At 34.7% G+C, this 25,588-nt stretch overlaps 1 protein-coding gene across 1 annotated transcript in view; it reads right to left on the bottom strand.

Annotated features, from left to right (window-relative positions):
* Window positions 1–747: 747 nt before the first annotated feature.
* Window positions 748–25,588, bottom strand: part of LOC129277114 (serine-rich adhesin for platelets-like) — a 36,233-nt gene continuing 11,392 nt past the window's right edge. The window contains exons 4-26 of the mRNA XM_064095246.1: window positions 24,097–24,725; window positions 22,852–23,104; window positions 21,275–21,418; window positions 20,330–20,416; window positions 19,301–19,410; window positions 18,665–18,869; window positions 17,885–18,036; window positions 16,825–17,136; window positions 15,094–15,256; window positions 14,064–14,186; window positions 13,604–13,676; window positions 12,530–12,644; window positions 12,061–12,116; window positions 11,346–11,466; window positions 8,638–8,744; window positions 7,426–7,531; window positions 6,739–6,892; window positions 5,677–5,810; window positions 4,976–5,061; window positions 4,587–4,713; window positions 4,177–4,290; window positions 3,783–3,831; window positions 748–2,433 (exon numbers count right to left, since the gene is read on the bottom strand). Coding sequence (XP_063951316.1) covers window positions 2,363–2,433; window positions 3,783–3,831; window positions 4,177–4,290; window positions 4,587–4,713; window positions 4,976–5,061; window positions 5,677–5,810; window positions 6,739–6,892; window positions 7,426–7,531; window positions 8,638–8,744; window positions 11,346–11,466; window positions 12,061–12,116; window positions 12,530–12,644; window positions 13,604–13,676; window positions 14,064–14,186; window positions 15,094–15,256; window positions 16,825–17,136; window positions 17,885–18,036; window positions 18,665–18,869; window positions 19,301–19,410; window positions 20,330–20,416; window positions 21,275–21,418; window positions 22,852–23,104; window positions 24,097–24,725 — 3,491 coding nt within the window. The 3' untranslated portion in view covers window positions 748–2,362. The remainder of the gene's footprint in view (window positions 2,434–3,782; window positions 3,832–4,176; window positions 4,291–4,586; window positions 4,714–4,975; window positions 5,062–5,676; window positions 5,811–6,738; window positions 6,893–7,425; window positions 7,532–8,637; window positions 8,745–11,345; window positions 11,467–12,060; window positions 12,117–12,529; window positions 12,645–13,603; window positions 13,677–14,063; window positions 14,187–15,093; window positions 15,257–16,824; window positions 17,137–17,884; window positions 18,037–18,664; window positions 18,870–19,300; window positions 19,411–20,329; window positions 20,417–21,274; window positions 21,419–22,851; window positions 23,105–24,096; window positions 24,726–25,588) is intronic.

The following is a 25,588-nucleotide window of genomic DNA, read 5'->3' as shown; positions in this document are numbered from 1 at the left end:
TATGTGTGTGTGTGTGTGTGTGAGGGGGGGGGGTTGATGTTAATTTTATTCATTTATTTACCCAGTCTGCTTTGTACAGGGAGACACTATCAATAATGAACACACTTTCAAAACAAAATGTCAGGAATGTAATTCTTCTTCAGGATTTTTTAAAATAGCCACATTTAGTATCATCAATACAGATAGTGATTCCTCTTCTACATAATATTTTGAAAAGCGAATCCTCCGAATAGTTTGCATCAGGAATAAATGCACGATAAATGAGAAATTCAATTACCAAGCTATAAATGTATTTATCAATAACAAAAGACTTTAAAAATGGGACCCTATATGCTATAGCCAGGCGCTCTGCATTAATACAAGGCGTGCTGCATGGGAGAGCAATTCACATAGAACTGAATTGGCTTTATAATAATAATAATAATAATGATAATGATAATAGTAATGATAATAATAATAATGATAATAATAATAATAATATTAATAATAATAAAAATGATAGTATTATTGATAATATAAATAATAATAATAATAATCAATTTATGGATATCTAGAGGCGCTAAAACAAGAAGGAACATATCGCGAACAATTTATGAATAATAACAATCACATTTACAATAATAATCACAATTAGTCGTTCATGAAATATAGAGGTATGAATTACTAAGTCAAAAAGTAGTTTTTCAGGAAAGAATTTATAAACTCTAGGTTATTTTTTATCAATAACATAAAATCAAAACAACAGATACATGATAGTTTCCTGTGAGTTTTATTATGGTTTCTTTAAGACCATTAAACCCTTCCGATAACAAACCTATCCATTAGCAATGAATTTTTCTTTTAAGAATTAAATGCACACATACTTTTCATATTGTCATACTTCATTATAAAAGACACGATGACATCAAAGTAGAATATAAAGAAATTACATATAATTATTTTTCAAAAATTAACACACATCATTATCACAGAATAATATCAAAGCGTGATAATTGTATGAAATTCTATTATTAAGATGACAAACCCCAAATGATTTAAAATCCTCTTTGAAGTTTAATTTGATAAAATAGATATGACGGATAAGCTGTTTTCAGTTTCTATTCATAACAAATTATTATTTCCAACACCTAAATCTTGAAGTACTGAGTAAAGGCTGGACTCTTTTGAGTCCTATTTTTTATTTCATCTAATCAAGTATTATAAAGTCATATTGAATAAATATAAATAACAGTAACATCATTTAAAAATTTCTATCTTTCATAATTATAACCCCCCCCCCCAAAAAAAAATACTCCGACTGTTAGATTTAATAAACATTGATATTTACAAGTTAATATATATCTTTCTCATAATATGCATGTACATTACCCTGAAATATACATTCAAAATACACTTTACATAGGATCGTCTTAATACTCATATTTAAATTATCTAACATCATTGTCTTTTTATTATAATGAACTCACACTAATAAAAACGTGAAAGACATAAAAGGCACGCCGAAATCTTAATTTTTACATTATACTTCTATCAGTTTATTCTAACCATCTTAACAAAACTTTAAAAAGACAAAAAAGCTCTTATCAATACATTTGAAAGTTTGACACTTGCTTGCTATTTAGATATTAAATGCCGAACCTACATAACATAAATAACCTACTGTACATATAGGAAAATCTTAATTTTCGATTCGTGTATATTATCACATGATGATGTGGGGTTTTTTCAGAATTTTCCCACCTAAATCCCTGATCCACTTTCTAACTTATTCTGAAAAAGTTACGAATGAGTCGGGCTTCAAACTTTGATATTAATTATCCAAAATTAAAATGTTGAGTAAAGGGCATTCCAGGCTGAATAACTGATTTAAAAGGGAGAATAAAATCAAACAAAACAAAACATGAAAAGTTCGTCAAATTCGAATGATGAATAACGAAGTTATGACATTTCAGCGGATTGAATACTAACGCGTAAGACATTATTGCTGCAAATAATTTCATTATAACGGAGACATATCATACATACATCTATGAAAATATGAAATAATTATGATTTAATGTAATAAAAAAGAAATATAAAATGGGGACACATCATCAGCCAACATATTCCATATTCAGGGTGACATTCATACAACTATTTTACGAAATATTGCTAACATTTAAACAAATTAGATAACTTCATTATTTGTTTCCAGATTTTAAGTATTTCTCTTAGCGCTTTTTTCGTTGAATATCACTCATATTGATATTATTACTTTCAGCCTTAAGTAGCCCTGTCAGTGCGTTTTAAATTTTACTGAAGTTATAATCTTGGGTTATTTCACATTTCTTTTTCCAGTCAGATTTTCTTCTGATTACTGCAATCAAAACACTGACGTATCGGTAGTAGTCGTTGAAATCTTGGACTTCTCTACAAAAGCTTCTTTCCTGCGAACTGTAATTGAAATTAAAAAGAGAGATTTGTTTGAAGAAAATAGATATTTACGCCAGCCGAGACGGAAGACACTTCAATAGTTATTGAATAGCTTTCTCATAACATTGTCTTTATTACAATCTTAATATTTTTCTCAATTAGTCTACGAGGAAATATATATAATAGTTGAATTTGTTGAAAGTAATGTAAATTGTTAGTTTTGCTGATTTTTAGCATTAATCATTATATTCTCTAAAAGCCTCTTAAATTTTCAATGATGAACATTATAGGAAAATGGATTTCGACTACACTGTTGGAAATGATTGGGCAAATTATGGAGGTGAATATGATCGCATCTGTAAAAAAACAACATATTGAATGACCAGTAGTGTGGTTAATTTTCATCAAATCTTTCATTTAAAAATGTACAAGAATTATATCTTTTTAGTTATTTACTTAGTTTACGTATTTTATTTATTACCCAGGGCAACTCCGTCTGGGAAATAACAATAATGTTCGCACTCACACAATGGATATTTTGTCAATCCTTAAGAGCGTTTTATTTTGTAACCAGATCTGACATGATATTTCAGTCAGTAAGAAGCAAGAAGGGGTTGTGGCAGGGTATTTTAGTATTGAGAAGAGATGAACTTAGGTAAACTTGGATTATTTGAAGAATAATGAAAAAATAGCGGTGTCGTACAGCTATATGACCAAACTATCTCTTTTCTTATACTCTTATTACTTTATTCCACCTTTTACTCATTTCACCATGCAGGTAATTGTATTTTTCAATAGCCTTTGTACTGATACCAACCGATTCCAGGTGTCAATGTGTTAAAACTCATAACGGGTGGCTATCCAATCACCCATCAAGCCCCCCTCCCAGCCTGTAAAGATAAATTCAACTAAAAATGTATTACAAGTAGGCCAAATAAAAATTGCCACTTGGTCTAAACCTACTTTGTCTACAATTACAGTTCGTATATTAACCGTTTGGTCTTTTTTCCACTTAGCCCATTACTATTTGGTTTAATATCCATTTGTGTTATAGCCAACATGGTCTAATACCGCTTAGTATTATGATTAAATGATCAGTTCCAACCCCCCCCCCAAAAAAAAAAAATGGGCATTAGACAAAATGACTGTTAGACCATGCGGGTATTAAGTAAAGTGAAATGGGATCAAACGAACATTGGACCATATTGATGGATTTAGCCCATAAGGCATTAAACAATCCGAGAAGTCAAGTGGTGGCACCGGGATTTTCAAAGTGGTCGGAGGGAGGATGGGGGGCAAGGACAGACAAAAACCAACTATCTATAGAACTACTGCTTACAGACCAAGTGAATATCAACCAGGATAATTACCAATTGAAACTTTATTCGTGTTTGTCGATGACCGAAATCTATCAATCATCTAGCAAAGAAAAAACAAAACAAAAGAAAATGAAAGTTGGTGGTAATATAGTAGTTTGAGAATTTCACCTAAATATGTATCGAGAGAGTTACCAAAATATTTTCAAAACAATACGTATGAATTACGAATGGAAACATCGAATAAAATACAGCCTATTGGGCACTGAAAAATTGAAATCCTTTATTGGAGAGAGTAAAAACATAACATAATCTCAGTTGGGAAAATAACACCTTTCTAAACGATTTGAAGGTTGTTGTTGTTGTAATAATAATAAATGTTAAGATTGATATTAGAATGTGATTTCGAATCTCATAAATTGAGCTGATTAAAATAAATAATAATTACCGAGTGATGACTCTCGATGGCGTCAAAGTGTCGTTTGGATCGCCTGTATTTGAGCTTCAATGCCTTCCTGACGTCATCGTTCGTAAAACAATGAAATAAACAGATGAAGACCCCCTGCAAAGTTAGAAAATGTAAAATGATATGAGTATGTGATCATTCGATTTATGATTGATTTATAAGCTTAACTCTTATGGAAAATGGTAGAAATTGAACGTCTTTGGCAGTCACGCCCGCATTACACGATTTAATCATATTTAAATAGCAGCCGCGATGTGAATTTGAAAACAACAAAGATGTAAATAAATAAGTAAATGAATATATAAATCTTATCAGCAGAAATTTAAAAAATATATACATATTGGAAAAATTCTAACAGACAAGAGTTGTCAGAAAACTAAAAAAGATTTTACCTGGAGAGAGTTCAACAATGCGAAGGCATACTGGAAGAAGATGGTTGTTGATCCGGTTGCTAGGAAACCAAAGATCCATGTGATTCCAAGGAGTGGCAGCAATACCACAGCAGCTCTTGTTGATCGTCTGTAATTTATACAAGATATACAGACAAATAAACGAAATAACACAAGAGATCACAAATAGCAGAATATATGCTTATCTTCGCAGGTTGGCGTTTTCTTCAACAATTTACTTGATGTTAACATTATACGTTCATATTGTTTCATTATGTGCTGAATTTTCTCTTTCTATTGAAAACTACATGTTTCTTGTACCCATAACGCTTTTCTTGTATGTTAATGTGCACCTGATGATAAATGAAATGAAAACAAAATACAATACTTACTTGGCTTGCTCAAACTTTGACTTGTTATTAATAGATTTGATGGTCAAGAATGTCTGTAACACGATCACTAGTATGATGATATTTATCTGAATAAATGACACAATGCAGACTCATAATGATAAGATACAAAATATTTTTGTTAATTCCTATTGATGATACTTGTATCTATAGATAAATTAGTATTCCATTTTGATTGAAAGAAAATCAGTTTGCTCAATAAATTTGCAAAGTCATATGGCAGAAATGCTCAGTGGCAAGACAGATTTACAAAACTTCAGTAATTTCAGAAAGTACAAGTACTTCTTCACAAGTTGTGAACAAATTTCGAAACAACCTTTTTTTTTTAATATGACGTCAGGCTTAATTCAACAATGACAATTCTTCACTAAATAAAAGAACATGGAGACGCTTTTTCTTAAAGAAGAAGAATGAGGGGGAGGGGGAGGAAGAGGAGAAGATGAAAAATAAGAAGAAGAAGAAAAAAAAAAGAAGAAGAAAGAAGAAGAAGAAGAAGAAGAAAAATAAAAAAGAAGAAGAAAGAAGAAGAAGAGGAAGAAGAAAGAAGAAGATGAATATGAGGAGGAGGAAGAAGATAATAATGACGATGATGGTGATAATGGTGATGATGACCAGGTAGAAGGAAGAAACCAAGAAAATGAAGACGAAGAAGGAGTGACATATTTCCTGTCTTATATACTCACCCCTATAATGGTTACCACGGGCCCAGCGAAAGCCCAGATTGCACCCCTCTCTCTTGAAAGCCAACAAGCTTGAGCTGTTCCGTAATAGTCGATATCAACCAGAGCGGTCACCTTGACTATCAAAAAGGGAGTTCCTATATTATAAAACAAAATAAGTTCATAAGTTCATAAGTTCATTTTATTTGTCTTCCAACTTTGAGTTTGAATACATGACAAACATATAAGTGTGTATGAAACAATGAGCAGAGTACATGATAAAACATACAGGTATATATAAAACAGAATATGCAGAAAACATTGTTTTTAAATACATTATACAGCTTAAGACAGAAAAGAAATAATTTTAAAGAAAGACGAGGAGACCTAAGTGAAGCAATGCTTGTAAATTAAGGTTCCTCATTACGAATTCAAAGAACATTGGATAAACAACAAAGAAATGGCAATATAATATAATACGATAACTAAAGAGAGAGGCGGGGAGAGAAGAGGGACACATTTATGTACAAAAGGGACAAAAAAGGACATGAGGACAGAGACCAGCCGCAGGCCCGGGAAATTGTATTTGTATCAAAATATTCTTATTATTGGCGTTCATGTTTAGAAAAAGAAACTATAGCAGGCCCTAGCTGCTGGGGATGGACGGTTTGTATGAACACAATACTACTTTAATCTAAAAATGGCTCTTATACGTCAGTAATAATGATCTGCAGATCATTATTAATTTCGCTTATACGGTGCACGACGGATTCAAGAACAATGAAAATGTATTGTCAAATTTCCTTCGTGACAAAGCACCAACAAGAAGTCCTTGTCGAACATTGGTGAATCAAATACAGCAGTTTTATCCTCGACTCTTTGCAATTCAACAACATATTTGCAATTTTTTCGTCGGCTCCGAAACTTACAGGACGAACCCGCTGTCCCGGATCACCAATATCCGACAAAGCCCTCCTAGCTGTCCTTTGTCATTTGACAGGCACTTCCAATATATTTACTGCCTTTTCGAATCCCTCCCCGTTGCACTTGAGTGCCAAAACTCCTTGCTAGGATTATAGTACGCACCATATGAAATCGCATGGTATATCTTAAGTTGATAGCCTGTGTTCTTGAAGACACGCGTGGCCCGGAAGTAGATATGAATTCCTTCCGTCAGCATCCAAAAGAAGGTCACCAGATAGAAGAAATGAAGCAGCATCGCCACAGCCTTACATCGTTTCTAATATTTTGAAACAACATAAAACAACTTGAAAGTGAATGAGTGGGACTACAAGGGAGCAGGGGTCAACAGACCTCTTATGATTTTTCAATAATTGAAGAAAAAAGATTTGGGACAAAAATTGCAAACATAAAGAACACAAATTAATCTGTATATTAAGAAAAATCTTCAAATACTAAAATAAAATATGTGATACTGTCACGAAGCATACAGAAGTGATGCGTGCATGACAATGTAGCTATCCATTATAAAAAATATTCGATTAAAAACAACAGAACCAAAACGGTACATATTCTCTATATTTTCGCATTTTCATGTTGTAGAAATAATAATAACAATAAAAATGATAATATTGATGATGATGATGATGATGATGATGATGATGTTTATGATGATGGAAGGTGTGGTGGTGGTGGTGATGATGATGACAACAATAATAAAGATGATAATAATAATAATTATTGTTTTTTTTGTTTTTTGTTATTATAATAACAATGATAAATTGTGAAATCGAATTATCAAAGCAAGAATACCTGAGAATAAACATCATCTATTCCAATAATGAATATGAGATGACCAATAATCATAGATGCCATAAGATTGAGATGAATAATGGCAGCCTCTCTATTCTGTAAAGATCTGTATTAAAGAAGCAAAATATTAAAAACAAAAAAATAATTCATCAGTAAGCATTAAATAAAGTTATCATTATTTAAAAAATAGTTGATTTGACACCCCCATTAATGGGGTGAGGGGGACTTTGTGAATTTAACCACTAATATGACGAATTTAGACACGAACGTATCAATTTATTTGGCTCCCGTTACCATGGTTACTCTATGACATGTACATTCACTGGTTTGAATTAACAACAAAGTTGAAATGTTTTAGATCAGGTTTAGGTTTACCGAGGTTTTTTACCTGACTGCTAAGAAAGCACGAATGCCTGTGAGCAAGCAACCAGGGGACCAATGGCTTAAGGTCCTCTCCGAGGGACCTGGTAATGAGGATAAATGCCTTACCAAAGGGCACTAACGCACCATTTGGGAATCGAACCCGGGTCACCGGAATCCGAAACCCCCGCTCTACCGACTGAGCTATCGCGCCTCAAAACCATAGACTTTGAGAAAATCATATTGAAGGTCAACTAACAGTGACCCGACTTCCGAAGACCAGTTTAAATCTATAATCTAGATAATGGTCAACTTTGTGCTAAAATTATGGGAAGCCTAAAATGTCAACATTTGGTTGATGTTGCATGTTTCATATGTTTACATTTTCGTTTCATGGTTATATACTTTAGTTATCAATCATAGACAATTGAGCTGATAACTTGAACACGTACTGTTATAGATTTGTTACTTAATTTATTATCCAAAGTCAAACCGCAACTCTAAGCCCGCGTTCAGAATATGGACCCAAAACTCAATAACATAAGACCTCAAACAATTCGACTGACAGGTAAAGAATACTGCGAATTTCAAAACAATAATACATTTTGAACCAAGTGGAGAGTCAGGTATTAAATTGAACAACTCAAGGGCAAAAAAAAAGTTTCTTATGGGTTCCGTATAAAGATATTTCCCTATCCGTTCAACAAGACAAAATGAAGGTACTTTTAATATTTTATCATTTAGATTTCCCTTTCTTCTACATAATAGTCATCGAATGATACATTAACTTCTAATAATAATTTGTATCACTATACCTATAGTGAAGTACAGACGTCGAACAAGGACACTTACTTCAACGAGGCTGCAATAATAATGAAGCCAATCGTCAAAAAGATAAGAGAAAGACCAATGCCGATTTGAGAGATGAGTTGAAGTATCAATTGATCCTTCTCTGAAATCTGAGTAAAATTAGAGAGTAAGTAAAATGATCTTGGCCTTCCATACACTCTAAATTACTTTAAAATAAGATTAATCCAGGCGGGTGTTTCACAACAAAGAGTTAAGTGACCCTTACAAAAATCTTCAATGGTAATTCATTGGTATTCAATGGTAGTTCATTGGTTCCCAATGGTGTTTCAATGGTTTCTGCATTGGTCAATGGTAGTGTAATGGTGATCAAATGGTGTTTGCTCAGTGGTCAGTGGTAATTCAATGGGGTTCACTGACCGTTGTGTGGTGTTTCAATGGTATCCCATTGGTCAATGGTAGTGTAATGGTGTTTGTTCAGATGTAGACTGTATTCCAACGGTGTTTTAATGGTATCTCTAATGGTCAATGGTGTTTGTCCTAATGGTAGATTGTAACTCAATGGTGTTGACTTATGGTCAACGGTAGTGTAATGGTGTTCCAATGGTATTTGTCCAGATGGTAGATTGTAACTCGATTGTCAATGGTAATGCAATGGTGTTCTAATGGTGATTGTCCAGTGATAGATAGTAACTCAATTGTCAGTGGTAATGTAATGGTGTTCTAATGGTATTTGTCCAGATGGTAGATTGTAACTCAGTGGTCAGTGGTAATGTAACGGTACTCTAATGGTGTTTGCCCCATGCTAGATTGTAACTCAATGGTGATGGAATGGTGTTCTAATGGTGATTGCCCTGAGATAGATAGCAACTCACTTGTCAATGGTAATGTATTGGTGTTCTAGTGGTTGGTGGTAGTCCAGTGGTAGCAAAATTCAAATAAGCAATTCTCTTACATCACTTGAAAATCTCTCCCATGTTGTGTATTAAAAATTTATATTTTCTCAGAAGAAAATATGAAATTATACCGAGGCATCTTATACATTATTAAATGTTTTTAAACATCCCCTCTATGAAATATGTCTTTAACATTATCAAGAACCATAAAAACAGAAATTTATTGAATCTTAGTACAAAAGAAATAGGAGAGCTTGTCTCAAGTGACATCACAGAGATTCCAATTTGCATCTGATTGATGACAACTTTAAGAATTTATAACTTTCTCATCCCTTATTTTCATCAAACTTTCACTGACCAATTTATCTCGATCTTTTGCTTGAACTAAAACTTTGATAATTTTTGTAGAGCACTTATTTGATATAAATTTTCATTCATCATTTGTATGATATCATTTTGTCTACTCATTACTAAATTTTTTTTTTAAAGGACTAATTAGAGGAAAATGAAAGCAACCATTTCACAACTAAATCATCAAAGTTTCAGTTCAATTGTTCATAATCTTACACACCAATATGAGCTCTCTAAAACATTTCATTCTCTCAGTAACTCTAACACACTCACGTTCACCTAACAATTCCACTTAGGAAAACTTTAAAAAAAGAAAAAAGAAAGCAAGACATGATAGGTCAATGGATGATAGTAAATGGTATGTCAATGGTGGATGTATGGTAGGTCAATGGTGGATAGTGAATGGTAGGTCTATGGTGGATGTATGGTAGGTCAATGGTGGATAGTGAATGGTAGATCAATGGTGGATGTATGGTAGGTCAATGGTGGATAATGAATGGTAGATCAGTGGTGGATGTATGGTAGGTCAATGGTGGATAGTGAATGGTAGGTCAATGGTGGATGTATGGTAGGTCAATGGTGGATAGTGAATGGTAGATCAGTGGTGGATGTATGGTAGGTCAATGGTGAAAGTGAATGGTAGATCAGTGGTGGATGTATGGTAGGTCAATGGTGGATAGTGAATGGTAGATCAGTGGTGGATGTATGGTAGGTCAATGGTGGATAGTGAATGGTAGGTCTATGGTGGATGTATGGTAGGTCAATGGTGGATGTATGGTAGGTCAATGGTGGATAGTGAATGGTAGATCAGTGGTGGATGTATGGTAGGTCAATGGTGAAAGTGAATGGTAAATCAGTGGTGGATGTATGGTAGATCAATGGTGGATGTATGGTAGACAAATGAAACACCATTCAGCCACCACTGGTATGCAAATTAGGTTACTCAATGGTGCCCTACCATTGGACCACCATTGGACTACCATTGGACTACCATTGGGCTACCATTGGATATGCAAATGAGCGTCTAAAAAATTTAAATTAGTTCCAATGGTGTTACAATGGTATTTCAATGGTGTTTTTTTTTTGTGCTTCAATGGTGTCGTGGTTTGTGATGGTTGAATGGTAATCCATTGGTAACATCAATGGTAGCTCAATACCAATGGTATACCATTGGAAATATTCTGTAAGGGGAGACTTAAATTCATATTTAAATCGCGATACTTAACGCGCAATCTCGGCCATGTCGGCAAGATGTAAACCAATGTGGTGATGCGTTAAACCTAAACAATGAATAAAAAATAATTATGGACTTATAGTCAAATCCTAATCAAATACATTTCTATAATGATTTAGAATTTAAACCTTGACAACTAAATTAATTTATGATGAATTATTTTCTTGCAATTTTAGCATCAGGAATTTGACTTTCAATTCATGATGATAATTTGTAAGGTGATATAATGATATATTATGTCAATGATCTGGTTAGTATCCGAGTGTAGTTACCTCGATGTCGTTTATTTGTAGCAAAATGGCGAAATTTGTCAAGTGATCACATGAACATGTGATGTAAGTAGCGTTGGTATCACTTATTCTACATCCTTCAGTTGACCACGCCCCTGTATTACTTTAAGGATACACCAAATAAAAATCATTAAAATGAGAGAGAATTATTTAAGAAAAAAGGCTGAAAGATTATTCATCACATTAACGCCTCGTTAGTCGGCCATAACTTATAAAATGATGTAGATCACAAAATGTAACTGTAACTAGTCTGATTAAAATTATATGATTTTCTGACACATGATAGTTTACGATATCATATTTATACTCAACTTCTATTATTCGGTCAATTGATAGGTGTAAGGGTTGTGGTTGCCCTTTCACTTTACAATATGGGGCCTAGCTGGACTACTATCTATCTAAGAAACAAGAAAAAAGTGAGTGGACCCATAATTGACCCTTGCGGCACACCAGAATAAATCTATGGGGAATCGCTTTGGACTCCTTGGAATGAGACACACTATTGCCTGTCTAATTCGACAGGTGTTATACCACTATATGGCAATTTGATTTTTTTTTAATCGTGAGATTGAACATCAAATGCCTTTTTTTTCGATCAAGGTACTGGTATATCGCCGGTGTTTTTAAACCACAATGACCGCATGATAGGATTGAATATAACTAGCAGGTTAAAAGGACATCGAGTTGAATTTCTTACTTTTCAGCGGAAAAATCATAAAAGACACAATGTGATGAGTTTCCCGTACCGTCTTCCTGAAGAATGAAAATGGTTAGAATAATCAAATAATCAAATTATAATTTATTTCAAGGTTTTAAACAAGAAGTGGTATAGGCGCAAAGGTGCCATAAAATGAAAAGAATTGATTCTGATTAGCTCCCATAATATACTTTCTGAAACTTGAATTTAACACACAAAGTAACAAAACAATATAATTGGTGTACGTTCTCAACCGGAGTTTTCTCGACAGAGTATACGGCAGTGCACTATGTAAACTATTACTCTTTTTCACATATAGTGTCCATTAAATATTGTGTATTGGTAAAGAAGCAACATAATTATAAAATTTTTATAGAAAATGAACATTTACCATTACTGCATATCCATTAAAAAAGTTATAGGAAAAATAAAAGTAAAATGATTAATATTGAGTGAACACAATATTTACTTGACTATTTCTAAGAACGATCCTGATTGGTTCGTTGAAGGCGACAGCGCCATCATCTGCCAATGAGACACTTGCACTTATAACTTGGCTGTTGAGTTGAAATCGTACATCAGATCTGGGTAGAAAATACATACAGCATATTTCCTAAACAAACAAAATGTGGCCCATATTCCGAAGTCAGGTTTAATTTAGACCACGGTCTTACTCTGTGCTAAAATTATGGGAAGCCAAAATTTTAAACATTCTATTTATATTGCATATTTCTTATGTTTACTATTTCGTTTCCTTATACTTCAGTTATCATTCCCAGGCAGTTATGAACAATTTGAGTGTCAAGTGAGTTATTAAAGTGGATTTGTGCCCCAATTGGCTATCCATAGTTCAACCACAACTTTAAACCAGGGTTTGATTTAACCCGAGTTCTGATTACGGACCATAATGTTTAATTATATACATGCAGAGTTGTTGATTTGAGTCGTGTGTAATGGAGTCGAGTCGAATCACTTTAACCTCTTTGTGACTTGGCTTACTAAACTATACGAAAATTGTTGAAATTCTGGATTTCACTTTGAACAAATTCATATATGTTCCTCGTGCTCTTGGCAAAGAATGATCTCACGATGTAAAAAGCATGTATGCCATTTGGTAAGGCATTTGAATCAACAATGCTTTGTATCATAATGTTATAGGTATTATTGGTAGCAATGTTTGCACGTATTTTTTCTAAATTAATTACTGTCCTTCAATAGATTAGTATAGTCAATATTCATTCGTATTCCAGTCCTGAAATATATGTATAAGAGTTGGCTTTGTCTGAGGTTTCTTTCGTAACAAACATATATTTTAGTTCTTTACATTATAAGAGCATAATACGATTACTGATTTATTTTTAAGTCGCCGTTGCAATTGGGTATATGCCTGTATTTAGTACAGTAGTTAATCTCCTTTAAACCCAACATGTACATATTTATATCCTTCATAACAAATTGATTTTTTATGTGAATTAATGTTTACGAAAAATGTATTGAAATGGAAGAAAATAAATTTTATTTGAATTGAATTGAATCCTCTTACCGATTATTCTCAACCAGGTTTCCACCGAGAGGGGGCGGTCTTGTATGAAGGATAAAAACTGACACTAAGTGACCTGAATGAACAACAGACAGACTGATAAAAATTCTCTTAAAAAATAAACATACACAAAAATCTTTGTTAAAAGTCGGCCAGTCTTCAGATAAGTTAAATAACTGGAAAAGTTTAGTTTTCGAACTGTTGAACTTTTTAACTTCATGAAATCATTAAAAAAAATTGAAGAAACATTAAATAATTTTAAGTTTTGTAGAAATATTGTTAAATGTAGTTGTAAAAGATGCAAGTATATAAACGACCTAGTTGTTGGAGGGATTATGGCAGCCTCCCAGGTGGCCATAATTCCCGTGATAAAATATGAATATTGATACAGAAGAATAGAGGAATAGAAAAGAAAATACAAAGAATAAAGAATGTTTTATTTATACTTTGAAGTTTTATTTACCGGTGGCATTTTCAGGAAGGACCACGGTCGGGATGGTAATGCTGGTGTCACTGGAGTTCGAATCGCTAGACGGAAACGATGACCCTTCAAAGTCATCCACTGGTACAATCTCTATCGCAACGGCTGATAGTAGGAAGAAGAAGAAGGAGGAAGTATAGGAGGGAGAGTGGCGATAAGAAGAAACATGAGGGTGGGGAAAGGGGTAGGGAAATGGAAGAGGAAGGGGAAAATAGACAGATGGAGGGAGAGCATACAAGGGGAGTGTGGTGAAAAATAGGCCAGAAAATGAGGAAGAAATAGAAAACGAAGAAAATTTATCGAGAAGGTAAAGTTCAATGAATATTTAGAGAGAGAGGGGGGTAGAGGGAGAGAGAGAGAGAGAAAGAGGTAGAGAGGGAGAGAAGAAAAGAGACGGAGAGAAGAGAGAAGAAGAACGTTAGATTTTATTCATTCAAAACGTCAAATATATTGCACATATCAGACATAGGCCGAATACAAAATATAAGAAACAATTATAGATCTTATAAGGAAATTAATACAAAAAATACCATTTCACACACAAGATGTGTTATTGCACTGTTTGTAAATTAAATATTCTAAAAAGTGACCAGTGGCATAAAGAGCAAAAAAAATTAGGGGGCTATGGCGTATCGCGTGAAATTTATTAAAAGTTGCGAGCGAGAGAAGCAAGCCAACAAATATTTCAACATTTTTATTACAAAAATCCAATTTTGTGATAGATTTTGACAGGATATCCCGAAAAATCATATCATATTTCACCCTTCTCTCTTTCCTTTTCTCGTTTTCTCTTCGGTCGTTTTTTTTTTTGGGGGGGGGAGGGGCTAGACCTTCCAAGCCCTCCCATTTGTAAGCCAGTGTCTGAAACCAATAATATGTTTATAATGTTGATTATCTAATATAATAATTTGGTAAAGTAAACATTAAAATCGTTTATGAAATAATTTACAATTCACATAAAAAGCCTCGTCATGGGATATGCACGTAAATTAGTATGTTTAGAATAACATACCGGTATCGCCGATTGTGATCGCTGTTTTTAACTGCTCATCGTCTGCTAGGTCTTGAAGTAGATCGAGTGCTACATTAGACACTGCATTCTCGAGATCTCTGAGTTGACTAGCAGCCTCAGAAGACGAGATATTGGTGTTTGAACTTGTATTCGAAGAACTCACCTAAATCAATGAATTATTCCAGGATAGAAGAGGTAAAACCTTGTTTTTTCATATATACAATATTTTTTTATGGTTTCTTGTCAATTCGAGGGTGCTGATTACGAATCTGAATGATGCCACTCATGTAACCTTGAGCATTTTCCGCAAATTGGCAAAATCCAATATGGCTGCCAAAATGAAAATCATAAAATTGCCAGCAAATTGGCTATTAAATGTATGTAATTGTGTTACAGGAGTGAAATACTCTCTGAAAAAACATTTTTTGGCAAAATATTTATTTCTTGATATTCAAAATGGCCGCCACAGACCTCTATATACCCTATTATGTACAACATGAATAGGGAAAATTACTTTTTCACTAAACTGCAAGTATTTGTGATCTATGGACGAATTAATGTATGAAAATTATCAATGCAAACATCTTATATAATTTATTATGTCATGCATGGGAAAATTGTTGTATTTTATATTAAAATAGGTCCCACTGGCCCAAATAGTATTATTTTCTATGGTAAAGGGGCCAACAAAAATCGCAAGAGTGAGCACTAAAATGCATATTATTAAGAAAAACAAGTGGAATACTGACTAAAACACAATTGCTAACGAAATATATTATTTGATATGCCATGTATATGATAAATGTTGTATTTTGATATTCAAAATGGCCGTCAAAGGCCCTTACAGTATTATGTACATTGAGAAAGAGGACCAAAGAAATCACAAGAGTGAGCACTGAAATGCATTTATTTGTGATGAATAAATGGGATACTGTCTAAAAACAGTTTTTTTTACGAAATATATCATTCAGGTCACTAGCGTACCTACGGGGGGGGGGGGCAGAGGGGGCAGACTGCCCCCCGGACGAATTTGCCCTCCTGTGGAATATCCTAGGTAGAAATTGATGGATAAATTATGAAAGAATGGATTTATTCAATTCATGGATGGATAGACTGATGAATGAATGAATGAATGGCTTATGAATGAATGAATGAATGAATGAATGAATGAATGAATGAATGAATGAATGAATGAATGAATGAATGAATGAATACATAAATGAATGGGTGTATATGGATGAATGACTGCATGACTTGTGATCATACATGATGATCATGTCGATGATGCTGATGATAATAATGACGATGATGATGGTGACAATGATGATGGTGACGATAAGGATGGTGGTGGTGGCGATTATGTTGACGATGATGACGATGGTGGTGATAACAATGATGAGGGTGATGAAGTTGACGATTATGAAGATGAGGATGATGATGACATGGAGATGTTCTTTCCTCAAATTTGTTCCTTCTCTTCTATTTTTTCTTTCTCTTCTTCTTCCTCTTCTTCTTCTTCTTTTCCTTTTCCTTCTCTTCTTTTCATCCTCCTCTTCCTTCTCATCCTCCTCTTTCTTCTGTTTTTTTTCTGACGATGGTGATTTATAATTGTAATACACGATGACGGTAATTGCTATCAATTTCCTTGTCAAATATCTATCATTCTATCTCTACAGTCTACACAAGAATAAATTCGTAAAAAATGAGGAACAATGTATTCACATATCTTACTGAAAGCGATGAAATCAGATTAGCAAGTTCCTGTTGAACGACAGTGTTGTTTGGAGTAGTTGTGTGCATTGTGGTATGGGTTGTAGCTGTTGTTGTATGGCCTGTAGCTGATGTTGTATGGCTTATAGAGGATGTTGTAAGGCTTGTTGCTGATATTGTATGGGATGTGCCTGATGAAGAAGGGGTTAACGATCTCGTTTCAGAGGTTGATGCAGATGTGGTGGGCAATGAAGTTGCTGGAGTAGTGGTTGATGTAATACTTCCAGTTCCATCTCTCGGTGTAGTCATCAGTCTGGTTGTCATCACCGTGGACTGTATGTGTAAAATATAGAAACGATTGTATGAACGTGACAAGATTCTAAACTTTCAACATTACCCCCCCCCCTCCCCGCGGCAAAGAAAGTTTGGTACAAAAATGCTCATTTGGTAACCTTATTAAATGAAACACATTTCAGATGTGTCTTTTGAAGCTAAAACGAAAAGGAAAACAATTAAACTGATATGAAATGACATTGGGGATTGCTGAAGAAGTGATATCGGTTTCTGATAGTTATAAGTGCAGAGGTGAAAAAATAATAAGAACAAATAAAATGGGGATGGGGTCCCAAAAATATTCGCTTTCAGAGGAAGTGGACAGTCTTAGAGAGGTGGGAGGCACATCGGTAAATTTTGCAAGAGCTGCATGCGCCCCCCCCCCCTGTTCCGAACGTGTATAGTCCTACAGCAGAAATAACATTTTTTTTAAATATATATTTCCATAACGAGGTCTGTGAAGTTCCACAAAAAAAAAAAAACATTCTCATGTATTTATTTACTGCTAGAGTTCACAAGGCCTCCGGTTAGGTTATCTTAGAGCAATGGTTGTCTTGAAACAATATAGTTTTCCATGGAGAGTTGTACAGTTCTTTTAAAAACTGAAACGATTGATAAATGAAATGAAATGAAATGGGAAAAAAGGCCCGGTAGCTGGTTCGATCAATGATAGTCAGGAAATAAAATGAAAATCGTTGCTCAGGCTGTGTAGTGTATGATAGAAACATAGAGAACTTGTCGCATTTACCATTTCCCCCTCTGACGTCACAGGAGATGAACTCGATCCAGAATCAGATGCTGTCTGATTTCCTCCGTTCCCATCGCCTTTGCCTCTGCCACGTCTTTTATATTTCTTGCGGCGTTTTCTCTTGGTACCCTCGCCTTCTGAACATTGTGATCCTGTATCATGAAGGAATATCTCTGGGTGGTGTTCCATAAAGCTGAACGTAAAGTCACGCACGAATTTACGAACAACTGGAACATTGTTCTTTAGGTGCTCAGATAGCTGGATAAGGAATACATATTTTAGCATAAGAAACGACCACACCAGTCGTTCGTAAAATCATGTGTACTTATGAATTGCCGTTTAATATGACGCGCCCCTTGGTTTGCGTTAAGCAAATAAACAAAATACTGACTCTGACTTAAGCACTGTATTACATTTCACGAACGGGAGCGTATCCATGATTTATACAAACGAGGCACAGAAATATTCCGTTTAAAGGTCAGTTGATCAATAATAAAACAATTATAAATAATTGATGTCAAATAAATCAATTGATTAAATAATGGATCGCAATATCTATTCAAGATTTACGATCCCAAAACGGTACTGTTGATTTTGATTTGTTTTTTATTATTATTTCATTAATGAGAAACAAGCTACTTGAATTGAAGTAGTAACGAATACTTGCTAAAATAGATGCCTTTCATGAATCCGTACGAAAATTATGTAAATTATAAAAATAATCACTTGGAACAAAACCTGATGTTAAAAAATGAATTTATAAAGTTGTAATATATTTACCGCTGATTGTCATCGTTCCCTGATCTCCATTTTTAAACCCAACTCCACCCTGAACGTTCACTGCGTCTGCGGTAAGACAGCTCTCATTGGCCAAAAGTTGCACCACACCACCTGCCCCGCCCCCTCCGCACAATGTGGTTCCATTGCTTGCCGAAGATCCATTTCCACCCTCAACGTTCAACAATCCACCATCACCCATGCAGATCTGTAATAAATGCAAACGTTTTATATCATATTTATATATATATATAACTAAAATAACTGTGAACGATGCATATAATGTTTAGAAACATCTCGAATCTCATTCATGACAGGTCTATCAAAGATTAATATTTGAGTATGGATACTAATATTTAAATCCTACAATCAATCCATTATCAAGATGAATTTAGGAAACTTAAACGAAAACCAAGGAGAGCTATAAATAAATCTTTAATTGACATTCTGACTTTGAAATGTAAAGATTTCTTTCACGACTCTATGTTTGGCGTCATAACTAAATGAAGAAAATAAAACAAATATCAAAGAAATTTTATCAGGAACTTAGTATGATATTTGTCCTGTATGTTATCACATGATCATGCCCTTTTACAAATAGATATACAAGATAAAGACGAAGAATTTTGATATACTCACGTATTGAGCAATAAGACGAATAAGCCCACCGCTGCCACCACCAAGACAACAATATTGTCCTTCTGGGGTAAACTCCGCTGCATCCTCTCCAGTAGCTTTGATTTCAGAATCTATGAATGAACATAATGTATAAAATGTTGGTACCAATTTTAGCTTTGATATTTAGGGCTTTCTTCCAGCAAATGTTATTCTTGATTATCGAACTCATAAAGAGATAAGTTTGTTTTCGGTGAACTTTGTTTCATTTCTACCAACATCTAATCCTCCTTTATGTTTTTCTTCCTTATCTACTACACTCTAGAACAATTGTATCTATTTTTCTCAGTTGAACTTTCTTTTAATGCACTTTTTTGTTTGTTCTTTGACTAACACCTTCGTATCTTCATAACTTTAATGCCAAAGTTAGTTTGTGCATGTCAATTTACCAAATTGACCACCTTTCTTGATTTCCCAAGCCCGATATTACATAATTATCAACCTCTTGGACTCTTTTCTCGCATGGTCATGCACCGGGGATATGGGCAAACGTGTTTTCATAACTTTTTAAACCCTATAATTTTGCGCAATTTTTTTTTTTCAAAATCAACACAGCAGAAACTGTGGTGTTAACCGGTGTACATAGAGGACCACACCAGTTATTTTACACCGGTGTTAAATTGGTGGTGTTAGTTTTACACCTATAGGTGTTATTACAACACCTATGGTTTTTACATTTACACTCTTTGGTGTTATGTTCAATCTCTAGGGTGTTATTTTAACACCTCAGGGTGTGGTCCTCTATTAACACAAATTGGTGTCAGTTTTAACACCACAGTTTATATAGTGAATTATTATCGCGCTGCACTCAACCCAGGGGAGGTGAATTGGTATACCCATAAAATGAATACCAAAAATGAAATTAATCCCCCTCCCCCTGTGTATGACCACGGTCTCGAGAGACAAAGGAATGCACGGGAGAGATATATTGTATGAATTATAAGTGTTTAGATACACCGTACATTTATTTGCCCACACGGAAGAGAAACTTGCCAATGTATATGAGACCAGCTGCAATAATCTCAATTGCACCACCACCATAAGCTTGCTCGACCCCCGTACAATTTCGTGATGTTCCACCTAATTAGGGTAATCAAAAGAAGAAAAAAAATAACCTACCAATTATTTACCCAAAACGAAGTAATAAACACAATGGTTTTCTTATGAAGATAGGATAAAGGAAATTAACATCAAAATATGATTTGATATGAAAATGTTTATTGTTAATCAGTAGGTCAAAATGAAGAAAAAATACTTCCGGTTTAATTCCCGAACAATATCTTGTAAATGACGGTTTTTCATTGAGAAAGGATAAAGAGAATCACAACAAATAGAGTGCGTGGGAAATGACCATAATAATATCAAATATCAGAGAAATAAAAAGTAAAAGAAATTGAAAGTACTCGTGACATTTCTGAAATGAACAACTCTCGTCGATTTTTGCAATTAAAGTCTATGGGGTCATTCTTTTAAGTTTTTGACCCCACAACATTTTAATAATGTATTTTGTATTCTCTACATTTGTCCCTATTTATCCTCTGTATACATTTTATTTGTTACGATTTGATATGCTTTTGTTGAAAATTGTATTGTTTTTTTAATGAAAATGTGGAAAATAAACTTTGAACTGTGAAATTTTTAACTTTGAACTTATATTTATTTTAGAAGAACCACAGGAACAATTCCACAAAGTATGTACGTCTCACCCTCATCAATTCATCTCTAATTATGTGGGATCTTCCTGAAATACTTTGTCCCTGTTCTCTAATTCATACGAAATTTACCTGGCTTTGGAAGTATTTGAAGTGAAATAAGAATAACAAAAATTGGGTCGGACGTACAAAAGGTTGACTGTTTTATGGAATTGCCCAAAGGGTATTACCATATTCGAACTATTAAAAATGAACGAAAATAGAGGTTATGAAAGCGGAAAATAACCTTCGCTTCCACCAAGAAGATGATCCGTGTCGTTCAGTAAGTAGGCGTTGCTATAGAGTGTTGAGGGGTTGGTGGCCCCACCCATTCCCCCATGCCCCGCCCCATCAGATGAGTTTGGAGCTGCTCCACCAGGGCCATTGGCACCTGAGAGAGAGAGGGGGGGGGGGAGATATAAACGAAAGAGAAGATAGAGAGAGGGGATTAACAGTTGGAACGACAACGTGAAAGTATACGTTAAAATAAATACATGTACAATAACAAATATTCGAATGATATTACAAATTAGTCTTGTTTCCGAAAACAAAAACATGTGCAGACAGTACAGCATTTTAATCGTTTAGCTCAAATCCAATATTGTTTACATATTTTTTTCTGTATATTGCGTTCCTCTATCTCTATGTATAATTTTCTCGTAATAGTTATCAAATTTAACGATACTTGTATAATTTGAAAATATATTATGTCAAGTATGTGATACAGGTATATGTATATATTTTTATACATGTATGTATTAAAAAGGTGATTCGGCATAGTAAAAAGTGAAATGAGAATGTTTGATAATCATCATGTCACAAAGTCAACATGAAATTGCAGAATACAGGGGAAAGACTGCCGGGGGCATTTCGCTTTTTGTTGAATGATAATAACGATATCATTGACTAGTCATCCGTGGACTATCGGATGTATTGAATTCAATTGCATGAATTTGGCACTCGTCTAAGTGTTATGTAATATTTGCTATATAGTTACAAACGATACATCGGAAATGGTATATGGGATATACCACTCAAGTGCAGTCATTATTGGCTCAGCAGGATTCTCACGCATTTATTGTTTAGTTAGAAACCTATCCTGTTCGTTATAACAAAAAAGGGTTATTTTTTAAGATATGGGGGACTTACTATTGCAAGTGATTCATGAAGAGGATACATATTTTACCGATCATATAATGCGAGCGCGAAGCGCGAGCCAAAAAATCATATAGGACTACCCTGGCTAGTTTTTTTTATTTTTATTTTTTTGGGGGGAGGCCTCTATTGTGTCCCCACCCTTATTTTTAGGGGGGGGCTTGTCCCCCTGTCCCCCAGTCTGACGTCCATGATCATGATTGATCAGCTGTGTTTTTTTCCTTAGTTTCTTTGTCAGAGACGGAAATGTATTGTATCCAATTGAAAAAAAAACTGTGACCGGGTACAGGTAAGTACAGGTTTTCATATCAAAATGAGATGTGGATTTGAAAAATTATCACATCATAAATCATTTTTGTTTTATTGCATCTGTGTGGGGGCAACAGAAGAACTAAGTGTACAGAACCGGCTTTTATTCTAAAATTCCTCGTAATGAAAGAGTATTAAATAGCAATATATATTCTTTTATGTCCAAATCTATCTAAATGCCATCTTTAAATGAACGGGACTTGTCGTTTTGAAATTAAATTTGGGGGATCAAGGTGATTGGGAGTGGTGTGGTGGAAGGAAATATGGCATAAAGTGACCAAATCCTGCCATTGGAATTAACAATAAATTCACAGGACTCCTGATGAAAGGGTATTAAATAACAATTTATTTTCCACTTACTTCCAAACCCACCCATATGTCGAACTGTGAATGAACTGGAATTCAACCGATCAAGCTCAATTGTTGTGTTTATTATGACGTCACCGAAGGTGCTGTTCACACGAATCGCATTCTCTCCACGGACCTCGATTCTCAGCGATGGCCCGAGATAAAGTGAACCGTTTATGTTAAAGGTAGCGACGCCATACTCCCACGTCCGGTTGAAGTCGTCCGTGTAGTTATGATATGTTACACTGCCACGGAGAATGATGTGCTGTTAATAGAGACCAGATGAAGTGAATGTTGTACTTCGTATCTCGCCATGTCGACTTACATTTACTTTTTTGTAAGTCGACTTGGAAAGAAAAGGCATCTCACCGTGTCGACAACATTATTACTTGGCAAGATAAAGTATCTCGCAATGTCGAGGCACAACCATTTTGATAAGTCGACTTGGCAAGATAAAGTATCTCGCAATGTCGACACTTAACTCTTTTGATAAGTCGACTTGGAAATATAACATATCTCGCCCTGGGAAAATAGAATATATTCCATCTCGTCACGTTGAGGGCATCTTAAAGCTAATTCCGTAGACAATGTAATTTCATTGTTCATAACTGTAACTGAGACACTGTAGGAATATAAACTCACTATAGCATTTTCAGATAAATACTAATTTGTATTGTATAGATTTACATATCTCTATGTTGTAGTAAATTAAGTCACAAGTAGAACTGAAAAAGGTAATTAAACTTTTCATTTCTCTTTTCGTTTTTTTATGAATAAAAAAAGAAAGCAGTGGCGTCCAAAACAAGGATATTAAGGGCGGGGACGCTAATCATGTAATACATGTATATTTTCTATATGGTCTTATATAAAACAACGACAATGATCTGTATTATCAATGACTTAACATGACACTGTCAAGAATTTACTGAACAGCTTTCCTCATAAACCCGAACATATTGCTTTTTCTCGACTTGTTCTCGAGTGTTGAATCTCGAAGGGGTTTTCAGGATAAAAATTCCGAGGGTACAGAAGTTTAGATTGCAAATAATTACACTAATTATTAAAAAACAGCAATGCTCTATCAATCTTCATCTTCTTTTTTTCTTACCTTATCACGTTTGGATTGAATGTTAACACCAATGAGTTAATCTGAAGAAAAAAAAATACGCATCACTAATGAGTCAGATCACGACTGAAAAATTAACATGAACAGGGGTTTAGATTGTTCTTGTATACGTTACTTATTACACTTCATACCTGATTTACATTTGAATTGAAAAGCTGGTCACATTCTGATTGGTCTGACTCGGGATCAGTCGTGGTATAGTCAATTGTGGTAGTCATATCGGTGCCGATTATCTCTGTCATGTTCTCAACCTCGGTTACGTTCTCAATCTCGGTTACATTCTCAACTTCGGTTACGTTCTCAACCTCGGTTACGTTCTCAACCTCGGTTACGTTCTCAACCTCGGTTACGTTCTCAACCTCGGTTACGTTCTCAACTTCGGTTACGTTCTCAACCTCGGTTACGTTCTCAACCTCGGTTACGTTCTCAACCTCGGTTACGTTCTCAACCTCGGTTACATTCTCGCCAAAGATTTCGGTAGTGCTGTCCATGGGTCCTGTCCTTATGCTCTCACTACTGGATGTTTGTTGGGTACCTGGCGAACAGGATGCGCCATCTATTCCTTGTGTTCCCGTTGATTGGCATTGCATAGTCGAGTAAGGGGTTGTGCTCCCGGTGTTCTCAGGTTGAACTGTAGTTTCTTGAGTTCCTGTACTTGGGCTTGTCATGCTGCTCTCGGTTCCTTCCGAGGTTGAGGTGTTGTCGCTTGTTGTGTTTGTGTACGACGTTAGTGTAGTCGAAAGCCATGGGGTAGTATCAACTGTGAAACGATATAAGCCGCCAATAAGTTTGGGATGAGATAGAGACAGAAAGAGGGAGAGAGAGGGAGAGAAAGAGAGTGTGTGTGTGAGAGGGAGAGAAGGTGTGTGTGTGTGTGTGAGGGGATACACCTTACACCTTCTCTCTCTTTATATATATATATATATAAAGTAATCACAAAAGGTTTAGCAGATGCCGTGGAAATGAAATCGTAGATTTTATGATTTTATTTCCACGGCATTTACTAAACCTTTTGTGATTACTTTATTCCATATGCCGAAGCAGACTATTTATATATATATATATGCCCATTATATTCTAAATATGCTTATTATATTTTAAAAACAAAGTTGACACGTTCATGCTTTATTCCAACATATCCTAGTTTATTTGATACACAAATTTTCGACGATGTCCTATCGTCTTTCGCAAGTGACTGAGAAGAGAAATTCGATTCCGGGTACAACTAGCCTATGTACACGCAATCTCTCTCGTCAGTCACTTGCGAAAGACGATAGGACATAGTAGACAATTTGTGCATCAAATAAATTAGGATATGTTGGAATAAAGCATGATCTAGGATCAGGCATGATATACCTATTACTATTATTATTATCATCATCATATCATCATCACCATCATCAGCATCATAATCAGTGGCGTACCTAGGATTTTCCACAGGGGGGCAAATTCGTCCGCCAAAAAATTTGACAAGCAAAAAAAAAAAAAAAGGTCTTCAACCACAAATAAAGGATCTCGCCCACCAAAAAATTTGACAAGCCAAAAAAAAAAGAAAAAAAAAGTCTTCAACCACAAATAAAGGATTTCGTACCAGAATTTTTTTTTACAAGCAAAAAAAAAAAA

The sequence above is a fragment of the Lytechinus pictus genome, chromosome 2, assembly GCF_037042905.1.
Source record: "Lytechinus pictus isolate F3 Inbred chromosome 2, Lp3.0, whole genome shotgun sequence".
Taxonomy (NCBI): Eukaryota; Metazoa; Echinodermata; class Echinoidea; order Temnopleuroida; family Toxopneustidae; genus Lytechinus; species Lytechinus pictus.
The sequence above is the reverse complement of the archived record's forward strand: the minus strand, read 5'-3'. Positions and strand labels throughout refer to the sequence as shown.